The 25,087-nt window shown below is 38.4% G+C and overlaps 1 protein-coding gene across 7 annotated transcripts in view; it reads right to left on the bottom strand.

Moving 5' to 3' along the window:
- Positions 1-25,087, bottom strand: part of LOC132780783 (zinc finger MYM-type protein 4) — a 225,586-nt gene that overhangs the window by 43,231 nt on the left and 157,268 nt on the right. For 4 of the 7 annotated variants that reach the window (XM_067473699.1, XM_067473701.1, XM_067473703.1 and 1 more), the window contains exons 2-7: positions 15,289-15,334; positions 11,979-12,506; positions 10,879-10,946; positions 7,253-7,423; positions 3,439-3,517; positions 1,083-1,335 (exon numbers count right to left, since the gene is read on the bottom strand). In XM_067473699.1, the coding sequence (XP_067329800.1) occupies positions 1,083-1,335; positions 3,439-3,517; positions 7,253-7,423; positions 10,879-10,946; positions 11,979-12,506; positions 15,289-15,334 (1,145 nt within the window). The remainder of the gene's footprint in view (positions 1-1,082; positions 1,336-3,438; positions 3,518-7,252; positions 7,424-10,878; positions 10,947-11,978; positions 12,507-15,288; positions 15,335-25,087) is intronic. The other 3 variants (XM_067473702.1, XM_067473704.1, XM_067473700.1) reach the window with 2 other exon arrangements.

The following is a 25,087-nucleotide window of genomic DNA, read 5'->3' as shown; positions in this document are numbered from 1 at the left end:
ATGCTGGAAGGGTTTGGTGGGCATTGACCTTGAGTTTTGGAGTTGTAGTTCAATGATAACCAGGGAGGAGGAGGAGGACTTTTGGTGGGAGATTTTGCCGTCTGTTTCCAAAAAGGAAAAGAAGGACAGACAGAGAAATCTTAGCCTTCTCTGCCAAAGATTCCTAAGCAGTCTTTAGGAGGAGCCTGAAAACGTGGCTGTTCCAGTGTGCCTTCCCTGAATAAAGGAAACAATTCCCTGCAAATACTCTGAGAAGCACTTTAATTACCCGTTGGGTTGCTCTTTTCTTTTGATTTAAAACCCTCCAAATAGATACATCCACTGTTCATGTCCAGCATTTATTTTTAAAAGTTTTAACTATTACATTTGACCCAGCTATAGGATTTAAATTCTTGTGTGTTATTGTCTACTTGTGAGTTACATTAATTGTATTGTTTATTTTGTTTATTGTTTGTTATTTTTTATTGCTTGTTGTTTTTGATGTGTTGTTGGGCTTGGCCTCATGTAAGCCGCTCAGAGTCCCTTGGGGAGATGGTGGCGGGGTATAAATAAAGTTTTTATTATTATTATTTTATCAAGACCATCAGAAATATGTTTCCTGATGGTCTTTGGCAACCCCTCTGAAACCCTCCTTGCGACCCCCCCCCCCAAGGAACTTGACCCCCAGGTTGAGAAACACTGATTTAAATACAAAGCTTGTGGATATGAAGTCTGGCTTTAAAACATCCTTTAACACTTTCCCAACCTCAGAGCCACAAGTGCTGTTGGACTGCAATTTCCAGTATTCCCATAATAAAAAATGATGGGAGTTGTCATTCAGTAACACCTGTGGACCCAAACTGGGTAAAAACTAAAGAGCACTGACCACTATGTTAAAAAAATGATAATTGGCCCTCTGTATCCATAGGTTCATCAATATTCAATGGCCATTTGAAGACAACCATCAGGCTGATGTGGCCCTCAACAAAAATGAGTTTGACGCTCCTGCCATAGTTCAATGTAGATCAGGCCACATTTACAGGGATTTCATTCCCACTGATTTCAAATGCTCTGATACAATTCCAAGCCACCACCATCCTTACTTGGAGCAGCTGAAACAGGTTTTCTTGGTCGAAGCTGGTGGCCGGGCGGCTGGTACAGTATATCCCGTGAGGCACAGTGTGGAGCAAAAGAGTTGAGTGGAGCCTTTCCTCTGATAAGCCGTTTGCCCCTTCTGCAAGATCTTCTTACAGCCAGAGCAGGAAACCCGGATGGCTGCACTTGGGACTGCAGGAAGCAGTTTGTTCACTCCAGAAGAGGGTGTGCTGGGTGGAAAACCTGATGTCAACTGTGGAGCTTACCAAAAAAGAAAAGAAACTGTTGGAAACAGCAACCTCCCAAGCCTTTCACTGTTTATTTATTAACATATATATTTGCTAACCTGTATTCTATGTGTATGTTGATTTGCCAGTTTGCCTTACTTCTTTGGTGTGAGAAGGGCTATAGACATGTGATTGTACTGAGCATATGCAGACTCAGGACTCCATGTTGTATTCAGTGTTTCATCAGTGGAGGTGGATGTATGTATGTGTTTGGTCCTCAATGAAAGCAGTGGCTGTTTAGAGACTTCAACAGAGAAATATGACTTAAGGACTTCAGTGTGTACAACTATACCGAAAGTCTATGAACTATTGATAAAGAATGATATCCTGAGTACTCAACACAGAGAACTTTAATAAGAAACGTGCCTTTTTGGTGAATTAATACACCATGTTTATAAGTAAAGACATGTTATTATTTTCAAAGAATACTTTGTTTTTTTTAAAATCTCTGAGTGCATATTTTAAACTAAGAGGTTTCAAGGGACTGCATATTTTTTGGGCAACTGCAAGTACAACTTCAAAGAAACAACCATCCTCTGCTAACCAAATATATTTTTGTAGTGGCATGTCTTTATCCTTGGCAATTTAAAGACATGGTTCTTCAGTTTAACAGCTGAGTTACTTGTGTGCCATTACATTAATGCTTATGAATATCACTTGTTCAAAGGTCATGCTTTTCTTGACTAGTGGTTTTCAAAAGGTGGTCTCCACATGTTAATGGAGATTCACATTTGCCAAATGCATGTGACATCATTTTTACCTTTCCAATAGGTTATGGAATTTGCAATAGAAACAGGCTGTTATGACTTGAAAATCATTACAAGTCTACCATATAAGTGCCTGACCAAATGGCATCCTCAGATGGGACACTCTATTTCTGAGGGGCTCCACCCTTTTGCCAGTTATCAGCATTATTATAAAGTCCAACCAAAAACAAATCTTGGTATTTTGGTTTTTAGGCCTATTCCTGGAGTTATTTATGGTGCTGATTCAGAAAACTGAATCGGATAGAACACATCAGCACAAATTTCCTAAGTTTTATTTATTTATTTGCGATATTTCTATCCCGCCTTTCTCGAACCCGAAGGTGACTCAAGGCGGCTTACAACCCGGCAGCCATTCAATGCTGTAATATACAGTATAAAATTTAAACATTTAAACAGATTTATCAAATCATACAATAAAACTATTTAAAGAAATATAAAAACCAGTATCTTCACTGTTCATCACCTTGTCCAAAAAACATCGTCTGAGCCATTCCATAATTCAGTTCCATATGAATCTGTATTTAAATATTGCACTGCATTCTCAAAGACTTGTTCAAAAAGCTAGGCTTTTACTTTCCTCCAAAAAGTCGGGAGGGAGGGGGCTGAATTAATATGGTTATCATTATTTTATATGGCCACTGATAGATGGAATATGATCTGCATCTCAAAAACTAGAACTGATAGGAGAAAAGGGTGCCATTTTTGGAATCAGCATGACAACTATACCCAGAAAGAGGTCTAATGTTTGGGGCACCAAAATGTGTGTTGGCCAGCAATATATTTTTCAGTGCCAAATAAAAGTCTTTTCCAATGATCATGCATTTTATCTATACAGTAATATATAGAATAAATAAAGTATCTGTAGAAGAAACATTTCTGCCTGGATGCTGTTACCTGAAGCAATGGATACAACCAAATGTCAGTAAAATGTTTAACTTCCAGATCCAGAATACCATAGAGTTGTGTTGGAGGAACCTAAAAAGTATCCTCTCTAGAAATTTGCTAGATCCTGCAAGGCACATCTATGGCAACTTCAAGGGAAGTATCCCACAGAATCACCCGGAAGACCTAGCAAATGCTTAGAAAGACCATTTCTCCCTGGACATGAGGGAAGGGGTGGTCTTATTGCATTTTCTTTCAATGTCACTTTCAGTATTTTGTTTTGCTTTTGTGAACCATCCCGGAAGCAGTGCTCAAAGGTGGCACAGACGTCTCCAAATTACATAAAACAAGTAAGGCAAAGGCATGGACACCTCTCAGTCTAAGCAGTCCCTCTGATCTGCGCTCCCTTCCCAAGTCCGGCTCCTTACCAAGAGGGCTGCCGCTGACGGAAAACACAGCACTGATCTTTAGTTCCCCTTCCTGAGTTTTCGGCTGCTGGCCATATTCCTGAAATAAACAATCACACATGAAATCAGCTCTCTCCAACTCATCTTGAAACCTAGGCCTTATTTGGGAGACCCACTCCCTTACTCTAATGCAATTATGGGACAGGGCCTTGTGCCCAGTAATGGAAGCCATGACTTGCTCCCTCTCTAATGCATATATTATGCTAACTTCATCCATGATGAAGGGATGACTTAAAGCTCTCTCAGTTTTGACAATCAGCCCTCCACATTTGCATTTGTTTCACATATTCAGATTGGATTATTTGGTTAATATATATTTTTTCTAGAAACGTGTAGGTCCCCCAGCATAGCTCTGCTCAACACACCTCAATCAAAGAGGTAAAACAGAATGGTGGTGGTGATGCTACAGAATTGCACTGGAGGATCAAAAGATTCCTTGAAACGTATTCTGTTAGGTAAAAAAAGGTGTTTTTATTCACGTTATTCCCACTTCTGCAGGGGTCCTGTGGTTCCCTAACCAGAGTAAATGTGGAGAGTGCTGACTGTATTTTCCTCTTCCTGCTTACACATGGATTGCATAGACAATTACATAGTCTTCATGGGGGGAAACCCAGAAGAGACCCTAATGCAGCAACAAAAATATCAAAAGGGCCAAGAATAGAGAGATCATCCTATTCCTGTTTCTTCACCAAAAAAGCTGAGTGAGAATTGTGCTTGATCCTTTCCACATGATCCTTTCAGGGTGCAGTTATTATTATTATTAAACTTTATTTGTACCCCGCTAGCATCTCCTGAAGGACTCGATGCGGCTTACAAAGGCCGAGGCCTCAATACACAACATAACAATACACCTAAAGCAAATTAAAACAATTAAAGCAGTATTAAAACAGCAAAACCACAAGCCATAAACAATACATCAAACACAATAAAACTAGGCCAGGCCAGAGTAAAGGGTACAGGATTAAAAGTGCTGATGTGACAGGTGATATGTAAGGGTTATAGGACAAGTGAAGTGCGGCAATCTTAATTCTAATAAAGTGTTTCTGGAACTTGGTATTGGAGATTTCCTAATCGGGGAAGGCACATCGGAACAGCCAGGTCTTCAAGTTCTTTCAAGTTCTATCCTTTAGACCAGGGGTCCTCAAACTTTTTAAACAGAGGGCCAGGTCACAGTTATTCAAACTGTTGGAGGGCCGGATTATACAGTAATTTGAAGAGAAAAAAAAGAATGAATTTCTATGCACACTGCACATATCTTATGTGTAGTGCAAAAAACCACTTCAAAACAATACAATAATTAAAATGAAGAACAATTTTAACAAATATAAACTTATTAGTATTTCAATGGGAAGTGTGGGCTTGCTTTTGAGATAGGATTGTTGTTGTTGTTGTGTGCTTTCAAGTCATTTCAGACTTAGATTGACCCTGAGCAAGGGCTGGGTAAATGACCTTGGAGGGCTGCATCTAACCCCCGGGCCTTAGTTTAAGGTCCCCTGCTTTAGACCACTGGTTTTTGAACTGTGTGTCTCAATCCTAATTGGGGTGCCCTTAATTCAATGTTAGGATCACCAAAAATTTGGCGACAGTAAAAACTTTCTGAACACCACCAATTTACACAAATCTGTTAGCAACAACATGCAGAGTTTAAAGTGGACTCTGCAGAAAATTCTCAACCTGTACTCCACAAAAAGAAAAATCTCCTTGTTTAAACAAGCCTTGCAAATGCCGATTTACCATCAGGAATAGTTTGGTGTTTATATCTATTTTCAATACCTATATACCTCGGGTCACAAAAGAAAAATCTCAGATGGAAAGGGGTTTTGAGTGATAAAAGTTTAATACTAATAATAATAATAATCGGGTTGCTGTGAGTTTTCCAAGCTATTTGACCATGTTCCAGAAGCATTCTGTCCTGACATTTCGCCCACATCTATGGCAAACATCCTCAGAAGTTTTGAGGTTTGTTAGAAACAAGGAAAGTGGGGTTTAGATATCTGTAGAATGTCTAGGATGAGAGAAAGAACTCTTGTCTGTGAATACTGCAATTGATCACCTTGATTAGCATTGAATAACCTTGCAGTTTCAAGGCTTGGATGCTTCCTGCTTGGGGGAATCCTTTGTTGGAAGATGTTAGCTGGCCCAGATTGTTTCTTGTCTGGAATTCCCCTTTTTTCAGAGTGTTGTTCTTTCTTTACTGTCCCAATTTTAGAGTTTTTTTTAATACCAGTAGCCCGATTTTACTCATTTTCATGGTTTCTTCCTTTTTTAAAAAAAATGTCCACATGCTTGTGGATTTCAATGGCTTCTCTGTGTAGTCTGACATGGTAGTTGTTAGATCTTTCCAGCATTTCTGTGTTCTCAAATAATATGCTGTGTCCAGGTTGGTTCATCAGGTGCTCTGCTATGGTTGACTTCTCTGGTTGAATGAGTCTACAGTGCCTTTCGTGTTCCTTGATTCGTGTTTGGGCAATGCTGCATTTGGTGATCCCTATGTAGACTTGTGCACAGCTGCACAATATACGGTAGACTCCTACAGAGATTAGAGGATCCCTCTTGTTCTTTGCTGAATGTAGCATTTGTTGGGGAGAATGCTTCCAGAACATGGCCATACAGCCCAGAAAACTCACAGCAACCCAGTGATTCCAGCCATGAAAGCTTTCAACAACTTCAACAACAACAGCAACAGCAACAGCAACAGCAACAACAACAACAACAATTTCATTTCTTACCCACCTCTCTACGTGGCTTGAGGTGGGTTATGGAACAATTAAAACACAAACATTGCAAAAATGCCACAGACACACATATAAAAATGTATTTCTATAAAAGATACATATTAAAATATATTTCTATAAAATATGTATCAAAATACACAAAACAGATATTAAACAAAGGGCACACTTTTAAAATTCATGAAGCCCTGCTTTCGACCGCACTAATTTCCAAGCCCCATGGACACAAAAATTCAATAAAAAACACATTTTCAGATGAAAAGTGCTTGAAATTCTCTACAAAGTTTTCTTACTAGGTTCTTTTTTGATCAGAGCTAAACAGAAATAGCAAAAACCAAAAGCCTGTCTCAGAAGAGCCCTAAAGGTGATAGAAATGGCCCAATGACATTTCCAAGCCCTCAAAATGTATTTATTTATTTATTTAGAACTTTTATATACCGGTCTTCTCACCTCCGACGAGGGACTCAGGCCGGTTTACAACAGTTCATACACAATAGTTAAAAAAAATCACATCCTATAAAACTCTAATATAAAACACATTAAAATACAATCATATAATTACATAAGGCCAAGTCATCCGAATAAAATCACAATCCATCCACCATCCGTCCATGTGATCAAGGGTTATTGACTCACTCATCAAATGTCAGGTTCCAGAGCCAGGTTTTCACCAACTTTCTAAAAGTCAGGAGGGAAGGGGCAGTTCTAATCTCCAATGGGAGAGAGTTCCAGAGCCGAGGGGCCACCACCAAGAAGGCCCTGTCCCTCGTCCCCACCAGACGCGATTGCGAGGGTGGTGGGACCGAGAGCAGGGCCCCTCCAGAAGATCTTAGCAACCTTGATAGTTCATAGGGGAGAATCCGTTCGGACAGGTAAATTGGGTACCAGGGACTTCGCAGTGCTGCCCACCACAGTTCTAGAGGATGCTGAAATGGCGCTGTGAGGCCTTGTTGGCTCCATACCATGCTCATCTATGCAATACAGCATCTGCTATCCTTATACAAGGATACCAATAAAGAGTCTCTAGTTTATGTCCATCTTACCTCAGTATTATCTGGTTCATCCTTAACTTTATTCGCCAGCCCCGGCTGAGGTGCCATAGCTTTATCGTAATCATTATCCAAAGGCTCTTCCTTAATTCTAATACTTGATGCATAGGAATTCCCAAGCTCTTGCCCAACAGATTCCTTGTTAGAAAACAGATAGTTGGACTCCTACCATAAAGGAATTGCAAGACAGCAATTAATTAGCATACATAATTTCTCCAAATATGCCAGAATTTTGCTCCCTACTTCTCAATAATTTCTTCAAAGTTTCAGAATTACAAATCATTTCTGCCCATACATAAAATCCAAATGCAGATCTTTAGATTTCTCCACCTTTAATAATTGGAATGTCAAAATCTCTTTTAACGTTTATATTGTGTGTCAGAAATATTAAAAATTAACTGGGTATTTTTGATCACAAAAGTGTGAGTGAAGCATTGAAAGGGTAAGTAGGCCGAAACCTGTTAGAATTAGTGGGACAAAACTAGCGTTAGTGTTTGTTTCGCCTCCATGAGGTAACTCCTCAGTCTGTGTGTTTTTGTTCTTTTTATCACTTTGGGCTACTGGTGCTGGATCACACTGCTGCTGCTGAGTTACTCTGCTACACATTCATGGGGAGGGTCTTTTGTTAATTGGCCCACTCACTCAACAAAGGTTATGGGCCCAGCACACTTCCGCTGCATGTAAAGCTACTATGTATTTATTTGTGTTGTGGAAACCTTGTTATTGCAAACAGTGCAACTATTTATTTATTTACGACATTTATATGCCGCCCTTCTCACCCCGAAGGGGACTCAGAGCGGCTTACAAGATATATATACATACAATATATTATATTACTAGCCGTCCCCTGCCACGCATTGCTGTGGCCCACATGGGGGTTCTGTGTGGGAGGTTTGGCCCAATACTATCGTTGGTGGGGTTCAGAATGGTCTGTGATTGTAGGTGAACTATAAATGCCAGGAACTACAATTCCCAAATGTCAAGATTCTATTTTCCCCAAACTCCACCAGTGTTCACATTTGGGCATATTGAGTATTCGTGTAGAGTTTGGTCCAGATCCATCATTGTTTGAGTCCACAGTGATCTCTGGATGTAGGTGAACTACAACTCCAAAACCAAAGGACACTGCCCACCAAACCCAGTATTTTCTGCTGGTCATGTGAGAACTGTGTGCCAAGTTTGGTTCAATTCCATCGTTGGTGGGGTTCAGAATGCTCTTTGATTGTAGGTGAACTACAAATCCCAGCAACTACAACTCCCAAATGACAAAATCAATTTTTTTGAGTGAAGGACATACATTGGGTTGTTAGGTGTCCTGTGCCCAAATTTCGTGTCAATTCGTCCAGTGGTTTTTGAGTTCTGTTAATCCCACAAATGAACATTACATTTTTATTTATATAGATTAGCATAGTACAATATCAGTATTATGTATTACTATATTCTACTATACCATTATATTGTAATATCATTAGTAATATTACATGTTATATAAAATATATAATTATAATATCATATTAATATTAGTAGTAGTATCATATTGTATTACATTATTATAAATATTATATGTATATATTATATTATATTATATTATATTATATTATATTATATTATATTATATTATATTATATTATATTATTAGCATAGCACAGGAGACAAGATGGAACTGTCCCCTGGCCTCTCTCTCTTCAGTCTGGCCCAGAGCGGCAGTTGATGCTGGGGAGAGGGGTCCCCAACTGATGACATATGCAGGAGTCAAGATGGAACTGTTCCCTGGCCCCCTCTCTCTTCACTCTGGCCTAGAGCAGCAGTAAAATAAACTATATTATTTTACTACAAAGAAAAGCCTTCTATGGAAGAGAGAACATGATCTGTGTATTTTTCTTCTTTTTATCACTTTTGGCTACTGGTGCTAGGTCACGCTGCAGCTAATAAGTTACTCTGCTGTACATTTATGAGAAGGGTCTTTTGTTATTAAGCCCACTCACCCAACAAAGGTTATGAGCCCAGTATAACCCAGTACAGACCAGTAGGGACCATATTGAGACTGAAGAAATATGGCAATGGCATTTAAAGCAAGTGGACTGCTTTTTGAAAGGTTGAATGCCAGCATCGATGCCACATTGTCATTTAATTTTTTTTGTTAAGAGACAATTTGTGGGAAGTAGTGTAGAATCCCCCAGATAAAGAAGGAGAAGATGATGACAAATTGAAGGCAGATCAGAGTTTTTAAATTGTATATTCTTTAACCCTAACCCTTTTCCTGGAGAAAGAACTGGACTACAAAGGCTCTCTACTTGCCTGCCTGCCTGCCTTCCCTCCCTCCTACTTTTTCCCCTTTCTTTTTTCTCATTTCCACACTTTTTCTTTCTTCCCCCACCTTCCCTTTCCTTTCTTCCTCCCTTCCCTTCATTCACATGTGTTCTAGCAAAGAAGGGAGGGGAAGCAGGAGGGACAAAGGAGCAAGGAGTGAGATAAAAGTAGGAAAGGAAGAGAAAGGAAAGGTATGAGGGGAGGGGAGGGAAGAAAGAGTAAGAAATGGAAGGGTCAAAGACAGGGAGGGAAAAAAGGAAGAAAAAGAAGGCAAAGAGGTGAAGTTCAGCTTTCCCTGCTTTTATACCTTCTGGCTCTGTTAATTTCTCTCTTGTCTTCCTAGGGTTTATTTTAACCTTCCCTTCATTTGCTTAGACCACTCTGTCTTCTAACTTCCCCATCCTGATGTACCTTCACTCTCATAGCCTGAACTACAGACTCCAGAAACATCTAGTTCCAGGGAGCTGTAATTCAGGCTTACCGTATATACTCGAACATAAGCCTACCCAAACATAAGGTGAGACATCTAATTTTACCACAAAAAACTGGGAAAACGTATTGACTCGAGTATAAGCTCAGGGTGAGAAATGCAGCACCTACTGGTAAATTTCAAAAATAAACCATTATTCTAACCTTCTTCAATGTAAACATGCTTACGTATCCTTCCAATAATAATAAAGAAAGTAAAATAATAAATGTAACAAAAAATAATAGAGTAAAATAATAGAGAAAAATAATAAATGTAAAACTAGTAAGAGACTAAATTAATAAATGTAATAAAAATAATAAACGAGTAAAATAATGTAAATGTAATAATAATAAACGAGTAAAATAATGTAAATGTAATAATAATAATAGAGTAAAATAATAAATGTAATAAAATAATAACAATAAATAGAGTAAAATAATAAATGTAGTAAAAATAATAATAATAGTGCATGATAATAAATAACCTTGACCTGAGTATAAGCCAAGGGGGGCTTTTTCAGCCTTAAAAATGGTCTGAAAAACTCAGCTTATACTCGAGTATATATTTTCCCCATATTCTCATCATCCTGATTACATTACCTGTTTTGGCTAGCTGCTTCTTCACTCTCATCTAGGGCCTTTCCCTGCTTCTAGGTGGCTCAAGAGAAGTCTCCTAGGCTTGCATCTATATCTCTCACTTTTCAGGTGTCTGAATAGTTGAACACATCACTGCACTACTAGAGTGTCACTACAAAATCTGTACAGTAATTCTACACAAAAAGCAACCTGAGCATGGTATCATACAAAACATCCACAGTCAGACGCACATGATACATGCTTACCCTGAAGTTGATTTCCGGGGTTTGTGGTCCTAATTGGGTACGTAATGTTTCTTCTACTTGATTAGTAACTGAGGAAAACAAAACATTCAGTTAGGAAAAAAATGGGAGAGGTTCCCAAACTGCTGTCACGTTTATCCAGAGCAAGCACAATGAAAGAAAGAATTCTCCATTTAGTTCAGCAACAGGTGTATGAACTTATTGTTGAAATAAGGGAAGTTAATACAGCAATGTCTCAAAGCTTGTGACTTTGAGCTATTTGGCGGTGGATAAGAACAGGTATATCAAAATGAAGCCCCTGCTTATTGCAGTGGAATATGAGAGATACTATGAAAAGGAAAACAATATTATTTATATATTTTTAAAACCCACTCTCTCTCACCCCGAAGAGTACTCAGAGCGACTTACAAGTTACATGTACATACATTATATTATTAGCATAGCACAACATTAGTATTATATATTACCATATTGTACTATACTATTATATTACAATATTATTAGATATATTACATGTAACATATAATATATAACTATCATATATTATTAGCATTATATTGTAATACAGTATATGACCAATATTATATGTATAAACAATATTATTATTAAGATTGCATAATATTAGTATTATATATTACTATATTGTGCTATACCACTGTACTGCAATGTTAGTAATATTACATGTCATAGATAATGAATAATTATTATATTGTATTATTAGTCATATTATATTGTATTACAATATTGTGATCAATATTATATGTACATACAATATTTTCTTAGCATAGCAAAATATTAGTATTATATATTACTATATTGTACTATACTACTATACTGCAATATGATTTGTAATATTACATGTAATAAATAATATTCAATTAATATATTTTATTAGTAGTAGTATTATATTGTATTAGATATACAATATATACTTTGGTTTCTCTTCACATCATAAAAGAAGAAAGATGACGGATCTAATCAATACGTATACTTTCCTACTACTTATGTTCTGTATAAAGTTTTCTAAAATAAATGGTAACAGATCAAGACAATATTAAACATTATGGATTTGCTCTTCTCAATCTGAACAAACATGATGTCACCTGATTTATCCAGGAAATTACTTTTCAATCTGGAATCCAACTCTTTTGGCATTTTTTCCAAACGTTTGTCACGGTCTTGAAAAGGTCCTTCTCGAGCTTTCTCCTTTGCCAAAAAACTCTCTTTTCCATCATCTCTTGCTATGCTAAAATCTTTGCGAATGGTTTTAAATACAGAAGGTCCTTTGTCGAAAGGTGAGGAGAGGTCCTTTTGGATCACGTTTTGCATCTGCATGTCCTTCTCGTTGTCCACTGCATGATCCCGAACCCTCCGCACATCTCCCCGGCTGTCCTCAGAGCAAAGGGTAGAAGGGAGGCTCTCTTTTGTAGCAAAGGTTTGCTCGTCTTCATTATCACTCTCAATGACAGGAATTCCTGTGAGATCCCCAGAGTTCAGGAAGTAGTCATTGTCATCCAGCAAAGAATTTGTAGAACCTGTTCTGTTTTGCATTCTGTAGGGTATGCTGTCAAAGGCAGGGGTTAGGTTGTGGGCTGTTTTCTCAGACATCGTGGTATGTACAAGGCCTCCACCTGCAGAAAAAAAACAATCAGGAGGCAGACATAAGGCCCAGTACACTCCAAATTCAGTGAATATCAGCCCTGAACAGGACTTCCTTTAAGTTGAAGGAATCCGAGCTGAACACTACACGATTCATAATGTTCACCCGCTTAATTATAAGGGCGCAGCAGGTTAAACTGCTGAGCTTCTGAACTTGCTGACTGAAAGGTCGGTGGTTCGGATCTGGGGAGCAGGATGAACTACTGATGTTAGCCCCAGCTTCTACCAACCTAGCAGTTCAAAAACATGCAAATGTGAGTAGATCGATAGGTACTGCTTTAGCAGGAAGGTAACGGCACTCTATGCAGTCATGACCTTGGAGGAGTCTATGGACAACGGTGCTCTTTGGCTTAGAAATGGAAATGAGCACCACCCCCCAGAGCTGGACACGGTTAGACTTGATGATATGGGAGACCTTTACATTTACCTAAATTAATAATAATAATAATGTAATAATAAGAAGAAATCTTTATTTATATCCCGCTTTTCTCCCTAACGGGACCCAAAGTAGCTCACATTGTAATACAATACAAATCAAAACACATTTAACATAAAATACAAGACCAAAGCCATCTCAGTCCCATAGCCGGGCCCCAAACCAGCCTGAAATGGATCTAGATAATCTGTTTTCTCCAGGAATTCCTGGAGCTGCGACGCCACCACCCATTCCAGAATATTGCCCAGGAAAGGAAGGTTAGAGACTGGACAGTAACTGCCGGTAATGTAAACCTCTATTACTCTCCTCCATTAATATTACATCACATTGGATGCCATATACCTATGTATAATCTTTATAAGTAGCTGGAAGGAATACAGAGTTTGCAGGTTTTAGAAAATAAATATTAATTTATTGGGGGCGGAGTCGGGGAAAGAGGAGGAGGAGAGGAGACCACCACCGAGAACGAGGGAAGCATGCCACTGCCTCCTTTCTTCTCCGGTGGCTCCTTAGGCTGCTGCTGCTGCTGACAACGACGACAACTGAGGGAGGGTTCGGTGCTCTGCAGCGATGAGGCCCTTCCCAGCAGCGGCACGGTGCCAGTCGGTGAGCGAGGGAGGCCAGGAGGGAAGCAGAGAAGGAGGCGGGCAAGGAGGAGGAGAGGCCCGGATCTGGGGCAAGCGGGACAGAGCTCTGCCCCGGGAAGGGACGACCTTGGCGGAGCTGGAGGTGGAGGGCAGCCAGGCTTTGCTTCTTCACTGGAGGCAGAGGGGACAGGGTCGGGAGGGTGAGGGCCACCTTTGGTAGGGGTAAAGAAGGCCTTGGCCGGATAGGCACCTTTCTCTCTCAGTCATCAGCAGCCAGGCATCCCTATGTCGTGGATTTTCACTTATCGTGGGTGTTCCTGGAATGAAACACCCATGATAAGCGAGGGGACACTGTATTTTTCTCAGAAACAATATGCCAGGGATGCACAAAAAAGTATATACATTTAAGAGATCTTATATGTGTATTACTTTCCCAAGTTGAACTGAATGTTAATGGTGTTCACTAGAAAGACAGCATTAACCCAATGATTGCTAGTGTCACCATGGGACAGGTAGGATGGTAAAAAAAAAAAAAGCAGAACCACGATTGCCATTTGAGAAGTGTAAGACTCCTTTGAAGTGGTATTTGAAATCTGAGGGCACTGTGAAAGTATGACAACAATAGAGACCTGAGTGTGCAACAGAACCTCCAACACGCCTAACAACTCCATGCATTTGTGCTGAGTTGGTGACAAGAAACCTGACTATACTGGTAGTACTCTGACAAGAAACTGAAAGGGCATGCAAAGTGATACAAGTGAAGACTTCAGTCCATGTTGCTTCTCTCTCAGGGAGAGAGGGCGGTCTATTAATAAAGTATTTATTATTATTATTATTATTATTATTATTATTATCAGTAGTAGTAGTAGTAGTACTTCACCATAATTAGAAGTGCCTGGATGCTGATGGTAACTAGTTTGAGCATCACTTGTAATTGCAGAATGTGACTTATATTCATCTTTAGTTACTCTTAAAATGTGTATACATTTTGGCACAGTCAGCATGTTACAATGGTTTGAGTGCGAGCCTATGGTTCTGGAGACCAGGTTTCAAATCTCTGCTCAGTCATGGAGTCCTCGGAGTGATTATGAGCAAGTCACATTCTCTCAGCCCCAGAGGAAAGCAAAGGGTACACAACAACAACAATCTCTATTGCCATGCAAGGACTGGGTCCTAAATGGTCAGGTAAGACACACTAGCTTTATAAAAGATCATGAGGATATAGCACAGGGTTCCTGATAGGATAAACAAACGTTTTCTGAATTTAAAACTTTACTTTATGTAATGGCTATGGGGAATTTCATACCAAGTGACTGCACTTGGAATATAATGCTAAACTATTGTGCCTTAGTTTTAGGTGCAATCATTACGGACGGCCACATTTTGAAATGAGCAGAGATTGAGCTTCTGGAAGAGTTATTTCTAAAAAGAGCAAAAGATATGAACACAGTATCTAGCAGACCACATGTATGACAACAGGTTGATACCAGGGCTCCTTCTTGTAAAATTTTGGGATTTGTAGTTTGAAGAATTATTTCAAATTTCCAGGGAGCGCTCTAGTCTATTCCCTGCACTACAGGTCTCTAGCAGAGAACACTAAGCATCTCAATGAACTTCAAATTCTTCGACTCCATGGGTCAGTATCATAACAATTGAGATGTGAGCTCCACTTACCCCCACCATCCAAAAAGATAAAGGAATATTTTATGAGCAAACCAAAGAATTACTTACGTTTTTCGCCTATGCTGCCAAAAACGGCATCAGCTTTGTCTTCGAACTGCAAAGACAAAAAATAATTGCATCATTGATCTGGATAATTTAAGTTCAAGGGGAACATTCCCCTCTGCCTTTGTTACCTACTTCCCAGGAAAAAACACCTTATTCAACAATGCAGCATGCTATGTATGCGAATGAAGCACAGATACCCCTCACTTAAATTGACTGATTGATATTCAAAGATTTGAACACACTGCAGTTAAGAACAGAATTCAGGTGTATCCCCTTGTTGGGTTAAGTTTTACAAAGGTAAGATCATAGAATCATAGAATCAAAGAGTTGGAAGAGACCTCATGGGCCATCCAGTCCAACCCCCTGCCAAGAAGCAGGGATATTGCATTCAAAGATAGTGGAAACTGGAAACCAAATCTTGAAGAGACATGCCTCTAAATCAGTACAGATTCAGATCTACTTTATTACATAGGACAGTAATCTTAGGCCTCATCTACACTGTCATATAATCCAATTTCTGAATCCAGATTATCTGGTTTGAATTGGATTATATGGCTGTGTAGACTCATATAATCCAGTTTAAATCAGATAATCTGGATTCAAAAACTGGATTATATGGCAGTGTAGACCCAACTATAGCTCTTGAGACCAAGGTTTGAATAGTGAAAACCCACTTGGTGATTTTGGGGAAGTCGCACTCTCTCAGCCTCAGGGGAAGGCAAGGATAATATCAATCAGAATAAATCTTGCCAAGAAAACCCAGTGAAAAGACTGCCATAATTTGGAAACTATTTGAATTCACAAAACAGAAGTGAGGGAACATGGAGATGTTGCACAACTTCAACAAACAACAACTCTCACAAGAACAGCCAAGGATCTGAGGCAAACCACGCTATCTCAGGCCTCATTCTCTGGTCAGCACGATGGAAATAATAGTACTGGTCAATCTTACAGGGATTATGGTGATACTGCACTAAATGTACAGGGTCAGCACTATGTGGATACTATACATATTTTTACAGGTGTTTAAATTTAACTAATTTAAAATTATATGTATTTTAGATTATTTCCCATATTGGTTTAGGCATACTTAAACTGAACCTCTCAAGAAATAAATGAGTATCCAATGTCTAAACAGAATTGCAACATTCAGATATTATACAGTGAAATCAATTTTCTTGCTCAATGCAGAATGAGCAAACAAATAGCTTGGTGAAACATTTTTAAAGTGATAATCTTGCATCCTCCACAGTAAATTCTCAGAAATTTGAATCATGGATCTGCTTCCTGTCCACTTGACTGCCAGTTTTTCTCTGGAGGGGAAAGGAGGAGGGCTCTTAAAGAAAACTATGCAATTGCAGCTACCCAACAAAAAAAATTTTTTTCCCAAATTCTCTTTCCAAAACTTTTCCCAGATCATTACTTTGGATGAAAGTTATGTGGAACAGAAAAGAAACATTTGCATGAGAAATTCCAACTATTCTGAGCTATGGGGGTGTATGCTGAAGATTTCATCCAATTCATTGCCCCTCCCTAATTTGAGGAACCTGCTTTATCTTAAGAGCTGTGGCCACTCCACCTGGGAGCCCTTTCCAAGCAGTGTCTCAGGTTCAGAAAAGAAGGCTATTGCTTTCCTACCTTCAAAACATCCAGGGAGAAAGGAGTGTAGTGAGTAACAAAGAGCCAGCTTGCTGCATATACCTGCTGCAGGAAAACGAAGCACTTCCAACAGGAAGTGAACCCCGAGAGGTCAGGAGAGCCATAGAGAGGAGGGAAGGAGAGTGCTGCTGGGCTGGAAGCAGGAGAGCCCCCTAGCAGTGTGTCAGCTGTTCTATCTCACATAATGCCTGCCATTCAGGCTGGAAGGGGAGGGATTTCTGTGAATAACATTGGGCAAGTAGACTACATGTTGCCCAGAATTTATTTACTTTTTAATATTAATTTTCATTAAAATAAAATAAAATATATCTATAATAAAATGAACACATTATCAAAAGAATAACAGTATTTTCTTTCTTTCTTACTCACCTCTCCTTGGCCTATTGATTTATTTTCTAATACTAATACAGTACAGCAACAAAAACTACTATGAATGACCGTTCAAAGAACATATACACAGAAAATAAATCAAGCCAATACACAGACACACATACTAATATCTATAGTACACCAAGACTAACTAGTAAACCTAAAGACTATCCTATTGACTCCTCACTCTCCATCTGATGGTTTTTCATTTCTAACTGCACTACTCCTCCCCACCCCCCAGAAACACTGTAGTTACACTCCTAGATTGAATAACCTATTCCAGGATTTATTTTCAAGAACATTTCCAGCATGTTCAGACAGATGTATGATGAGAAACCTGAGCGGCTCAGAAAACTGTTCAGAATTAGACAAGATATACGAGCCGTTTGGAGAAAGCTACCTTAAATCAAAGAACTAGTTCATAAAGATTATTATTATTATTATCTACTCATTTATTTAGAGAAGCATGGTGCAGTGGTTTCAGTGTTGGACTAAGATTCTGGGAGATCGGGGTTCAAATCTTTGCTCATCCACATAAACCCGCTTGTTGGCCTAGAGTAGTGCTTTTCAATCTGTGGGTCCCCAGGTGTTTTGGCCTACAACTTCCAAAAATCCCAGCCAGTTTACCAGCTGTTAGGATTTCTGGGAGTTGAAGGTCAAAACATCTGGGGACCCACAGGTTGCGTACCACTGGCCTAGAGCAAGTCACATTCAGGCTGGATCTACACTGAACTATATCCCAGGATCTGATCCCACATTATTTGCTTTGAACTGGATTATATGTGTCTCCACTGCCATATAATCGGGAATAAGCAGATAATCTGGGATCAGATCCAGAGATATAAAACACTGTAGAAGGGGCCGTAGAATTTGAATAAATCTTGCCTAGAAAATCACATTATAGGGTCACCATGAGTAAGAAGTTACTTGAAGGCACACAACAACAACAAACTTGTTATGGGAGGTTCAGGAAATTGGGGAGATATCGTTCCTGTTTCTGCCTGAAACTGAAACGTCCTGAATGCCAAATATATGACCCTACAAATAATTGTTACAAGGGAATCATTGATGGGATAGTGACTTTCGTTCTAATAGCTTGACCTGAATGACATTTCATAAATGGCTTTGGAAAGCCCCACATTTTGTCACAAAGCAGGTTTCCAAAGGAGAAATGAGGTTACAAAATCCCCTAGGTTTAAAGAAGCCACTGGTAAAGCTGATTGGATTTTGCCACAGAATTTTAGCATCTTTTCTCATCTATCAATATTCTTCATCTGCTTTTAAGGAACACATTCAAGAAATGCATTTCAAATGATGGTTGCCTGACAAACAATCACAGGACACATGCAAGAAGTAGAGATGCCATGCAAAAGTTGAGTGGTTCATTGTGAGTATAAGAAAATAAATATACAAAGGAGCTCATAGTACAGGTTGAGAATCCCTTATCCAAAATGCTTAGGACCAGAAGTGTATTTACATGAGATATCTTGGAGATGGGACCCAAGTTTAAACACAAAATTCATTAGTTTCATAAACACCTTATATATATATATCCTGAAGGTAATGTTGTATCCAACATATTTAATAATTTTGTGCATGAAATAAAGCTTATGTACGCTGAACTATCTGAAAGCAGAGGTGTCTCAGTCACTGGAGGATTTTGGATTTTCGGATAAGAGATACTCAACCTGCAATAGACTTATTACCTGCCCTAACCAGAGGTGCTCCACCTTAAGAGTTCCCATCAGTCATAAACAATTTGGAGGCATGCAACATAGACCATATGATAGTGATGAGTAGTTGGATTAGGTTCTTGGAGCTCCAGGTACAAGTCCATACTATTTCATGAAGCTTAATAAACTAGAGATATTAGGCTAGCTGATTTTTCTGAGCCTGACCTCCTTCACAGGTGCCCCTTCGACATGGACCTATATCCCAGGATCTGATCCCAGATTAGCTGCTTTAAACTAAATAATATGAGTCTCCACTGCCAGATAATCTAGCATAAGAAAATAATCTGTGATCAGATCCTAGGATATAGGTGCAATGTGGAAGGGGCCAGGGTTATTGTGATGCTCAAGTGGTAAGTAAAGATCCTGCACAGCTCACTAATGGAGAGGCAGTGTACAAATACAATGAAATGTTTACCAATTTCACACATATCTGACACTTTTGTGTCTTAGGTTCTTCTGAGTTACATTCATGTTTCTGACTTAATTGCAATAAAAAAACAATGAAGATCAACCTAGCCATAAACATAGGAAACCTATGGATACAATCTTTCTTTCACATATAAATAAATAGGGATATCTTGTGGATAACTCCAAGCCAACCTTAAGAAGGGAAGGTTCAGATTTGGTCCAAGCATTTGAAAATAAGGAGAGAAATTCTCCCTTATCCTCTTTTCCCTTATTAAAACTGCCATGGTGCAAGTCACCTTGTATGGGGTCTTATGTTTTGGACATAATGCAAAAATATTTTACTGGTGGTATGAAAAGTCTGCAGAACTCTGGACCAAAATATCTCAAAAACCACAGTTTCCTGGAGTCAACACTGGAGATCTTCAGGTAAAGTCTCAGTAGTCATTTTGCAATTAACTCAAAGGTGCCATGTCCCTTGGAGTCTCTTCCAAGTCTATGATTCTAAGGAAGCCATGGCCCTGAGTCTATAAAAGCTGAGCAGGGCTATCGAGGATAAGGATGTCTTGGAGATTTCTCAGGGTCCCCATGAGCTTAAATTGGCTTGATGGTCATCAACAACATATAAAGCACCCAACAGTGCAATCACATGCCTACTCAAACAGAAATTCAATTGAATTCAGTGGGAATACAAATGATTGTGTTCAAAACTGCAGCTTAAAATATTTCCATTCATTTCCCTATTGAGCATCTCAACAAAATTATTTTAGATTACTAACAAAAAAACTGTATTTATTTCGTATGAAAAACCAACATGGTGCACTATCTTCCATTTTTAAATGCAACTCAAACATGGCTGTTTTTTAATGAATTGGGGACTGACCAGTGTGCTGCCACTCAAAGTCTCACAGACAATTCATACTACAAAATACTTCACACCTTAAAAACAGAACTTGTAAAATAACTTAATAACATTAATTTTGTGGTCTGTGTGTAAAATAACTTAATAACATTATTTTATGGTCTGCATGGGCTGTACAAGTGTTGATAATTAACTTACACTGCAATTATGGGAATTTGTTTTTACTGTTTTGGTGTTTTTGAATTTTATGAGAAGGAACAAGAAACCCATAATACAGTGATGGCTCATTTCTCTGTGATGCCATTGCTCCTTGATTGGCTGGGGTCATAGTCTAGAAAAGTTATTTTTCTGGACTACAACTCCTAAAATCCCATACTGGCTGAGAGGTTCTGTAAATTATAGTCTGCAAAAATAGCAACATCCTTTGAAGAACTTTGCTATTCTTCCTTCTTCCATTTTCAAGTAAAATTGAGCACCAATATTTGCAGCAAGCAAATCAAAAACACTATTTTTCACATAAATCTGACAGACAAGATCCAAACATTCAATTTCTGGAGTTGGGCTCCATCACCTTCCACATGTAGGGTTAAAACACTGCTAAAGTTTTAGAATACAACTTTTTGTCTACTGTATTTGTTTTCAAGGGATACAACATGACTTGTTAATGACATTTTTTCTATACAGATTGAGCATCCCTTATCCAAATTCCCAAAATATTCCAAAATTGTCCATATGAGTGGCTAAGGCAGAAAAAACTATTTCTTTCTGGTGGTTCAATAAACACATTGTTTCATGGATAAAATTATTTAAAATATTGTAATGAAATTATCTTCAGGCTACATGTATATAATGTACAAAAGACATAAATGAATTTTGTGTTTAGACTTGGGTCCCATCTCCATCATCATCTTTCACTGCACACAAAGGCTTGATCTATAATGCCATATAATCCAGTTTCTGAATCTAGATCAGCGTTTCTCAGCCCGGAAGTAGGGACCCCTGGGGTGGGGTCGTGAGGGGGATGTCAGAGGAGTCACCAAAGACCATCCATCAGAAAACGCAGTATTTTCTGTCAGTCATGGGGGTTCTGTGTGAGACGTTTGGCCCAATTCTATCGTTGGTGGGGTTCAAAATGCTCTTTGATTGTAGGTTAACTATAAATCCTAGTAACATCAACTCCCAAATGTCAAGGTCTATTTTCCCCAAACTCCACCAGGGTTCAGTTGGGTATATTGAGTACTTGTGCCAAGTTTGGTCCAGATCTATCATTGTTTGAGTCCACAGTGCTCTCTGGATGTAGGTAAACTACAAATCCAAAACTCAAGGTCTATGCCACTAAACCCTTTCAGTATTTTCTGTTGGTCATGGGAGTTCTGTGTGCCAAGTTTGGTTCAATTTGAGGGCCTTCTCGGAGGTGGCCCTCCGACTCTGGAACTCACTTCCCAGGGACATTAGACATGCCCCAACGTTGGCAGTCTTTAGGAGGAGCCTGAAAACGTGGTTGTTCCAGTGTGCCTTCCCAGAATAAGGAGAACTCTCAGCAATATGTCCTCACAATGCACTTTAATACTGACTTAGGATGGACTGTGCTCCCTCATTTATCTCCGAAAAATCCTATCCTAATTCTATTTTACCTTGTTCACGTCAGCATATTTTCAATTTTAATCTATTACATTTGGCCCGGCCATTTTTACGTCACTATTGATTGTTTTTTGTTTATGTGATGTATACGATTTGTATTTTAATGATTGTTTATTGATGTTGCGTTTATTGATGTTTTGTTTGATGTACTTTGGGCTTGACCTCATGCAAGCCGCACCAGTCCCTTGGGGAGATGATAGCGGGATACAAATAATGATGATGATGATGATTATTATTATTCAATTCCATCGGTGGTGGAGTTCAGAATGCTCTTTTATTGTAGGTTAACTATAAATCTCTGCAACCACAACTCCCAAATGACAAAATCAATCCCCCCCACAACCCCACCAGTATTCAAATTTGAGCCTATTGGGTATTTATGCCCAATTTGAAAACACATCCTGAATTTCAGATATTTATATTACAATTCATAACAGTAGCAAAATTGGAGTTATGAAGTAGCAACAAAAACAATTTTATGATTGAGAGTCACCACAATGTGAGGAACAGTATTAAGCGGCATTAGGAAGGCTGAGAACCATTGATCTAGATTATCTGCTTTGAACTGGGTTATATGAGTCTGCACTGTCATATAATCCAGTTCAAAGAAGATCATCTGGATTCAGATTATATGGCACTGTAGATGGGCCCTTAGTGGATAATGGATGGAGCCTTAGGTGGGATTTAATCCCTGAAGTGCTAGCTGAGCCTCACATGCTTTAATTCCACATTATTCCGGTTTCAGCCATAACTAACTATCATCCACATAGCTAATTTGTTAATGAGTAAACCCTTTCTTGAAGACTGTTATATGTTCACAGAAAAAGATTAATCTGGATTTAGAGAAGTCTATTTCTTCTAAGTGCCTTTCACCAAAAGGCAAACAACCCAGCAGACTAACAACACAGTACCAGAAAATACGATGTTTTGACTTAATTAGCTTCATATTGCTAGATAGATGGGCAAGCTTTCAGGATGGAGATGTCTATCCACATAGCTAATTTGTTAATGAGTAAACCCTTTCTTGAAGACTGTTATATGTTCACAGAAAAAGATTAATCGGGATTTAGAGAAGTCTTTTTCTTCTAAGTGCCTTTCACCAAAAGACAAACAACCCAGCAGACTAACAATAAACTGACCTCACGGAATATTATAGGACTTGCTACCAAGCACACATGTACTTCAAGGAACATTAAAGATAATATCTTTGACCCAAATCTGTCCTTCTACTAATACATGGGAGATAGTCCATTAATTCTATTATTTTTCCAATTCCATCTGCAATTATCTGTATTGTATTTCACCTCAGCACAAAAGCTCAATTTTATTAATGGAACGATATTAAGATAGAGATCAATATAACACCATCAGAAATTTTATGAAACACACACTTTATTTCTATTTCAAAAGATTCTCATTTTTTTGTACAGCAAGCCCTCACTCAATCTATGCTATGACAACACAAAATCTAAGGTACTACCTATAACATAATGTCAGAGAAGCCTGACCATCAGATGAAGAAGCTTAGCAGAGGCAAAGCATCAGAAAGACAGGATTTGCTTCCACGCCAGGTATATTCTATATATCTGAATTTTATGCATCAGAAAGAATACAGACTATTCGCAAATGGTGATGGTCTAATATTTTATGTGTTGTGCTCTCGGTCTGCAGAAGGAACTGATTTGTGAGAATTTCTCTAACTCTAAATGGAACTGCAGACCCAGCTTGCACAATATGAATGACACAAGTCCTCTTGAGATAGTTGAGGAGAGGTCAGGCTGGTGAAGCAGAAATTGTAAATGTTGGTGATGTCTCAGGGTGCATCTATACTCTAGAATTAAAACAGTTTGACACTACTTGAACTGCCATGCTGCAATGCCATGGAATCATGGATGTTGTTGTTTGGTGAGCCTCAGCACTCTTTGGCAGAGAAAGCTAAAGACATTGTAAAACTAAAACTGCATTACTACCACAATGTCAACAGGCTTTTAGTATTCCTTTCCCTGACAATCTGAGGTCTACTTCAACTTATATCCAACAAGGAGATCTTGGGTGTCGTAAAAAAAACTTCAGCAATTTCAGAACATCATCCTTTTTATTTTTAAGATTTGAAAATGTTAATAAATGTAATTATAATGTATTAAATTGGGAAAATGAGAATAAGGTGCAAGGGAGACATTGATTCTGTTCTAGTGAGATATTTCATTCAGTAGGAAAACACAGTAACAAGGAAAGGTGGAGGAAAAGATTAAACATAATGAAATAACTTTGCTAGTATGTTACAAGTCATGAATTTACTTTTATTTTGTGAGGTTATTCTGATGTATTATAGTAATTTAGAAGATACTGCTAGAACTGAAGTGAAAGATCAATATTATAGATGAGCGTTAACGTGTAAAACAAAAGTGAAAGCCTTTGACAATACACAGAAGTGAAATAGTCAATAAAAATAATATGATCTGGTTGAGTTGTTTTAGGAGAGTTTTAGGAGGGGAAATATTAATATTAGGATTTGAAGAACAGTAGAATCAAACAATATGCAGAGATTCACTTAATGGTATATTTCATAGGAGATAGGATGTCTTAGTAACTAAAACCATTAGCAGAAAAGTTGGAAATCATTTGTTTTCCCAATTATTGCCTTTTGTTATTTTGTTATTAATATGTTGTTTTGTCTAGTTAATAACTTTTAGAAGTTATCTCACTGCAACAGCATCATATAGATTGAGAATTCCTTTTTCTAACTGCTTGCAGAAGAGTTTTGGATTTCAATTTTTCTGGATTTTGGGGTACTTGTACTCGTGTATATCTTCATAATGTGAGATCTTGGTGATGAGACCCATATCTAAAGATGAAATTTATTTGTTTTTTAGATGCCTTAAACACAGTCTGTAGATAATATTTTTAATACGTAATGATATGAAGTTTGTGTACTCTGTGAACACCAGAGAGCAAAGACATTGCTATCTCAATCATCAATGTAGACGATTGTGGATCTCAGATTTATTTAAATTTATTTATGACATTTATATCCCGCCCGTCTCACCCCAAAGGGGACTCAGAATGGCTTACAAGTTATATATACATACAATATATTATATTATTAGCATGGCACAATATTATATATTACTAT

This window comes from Anolis sagrei, chromosome X (assembly GCF_037176765.1).
Source record: "Anolis sagrei isolate rAnoSag1 chromosome X, rAnoSag1.mat, whole genome shotgun sequence".
In the NCBI taxonomy this organism is placed as follows: Eukaryota; Metazoa; Chordata; class Lepidosauria; order Squamata; family Dactyloidae; genus Anolis; species Anolis sagrei.
This window is presented reverse-complemented; position numbering and strand designations above follow the sequence as displayed.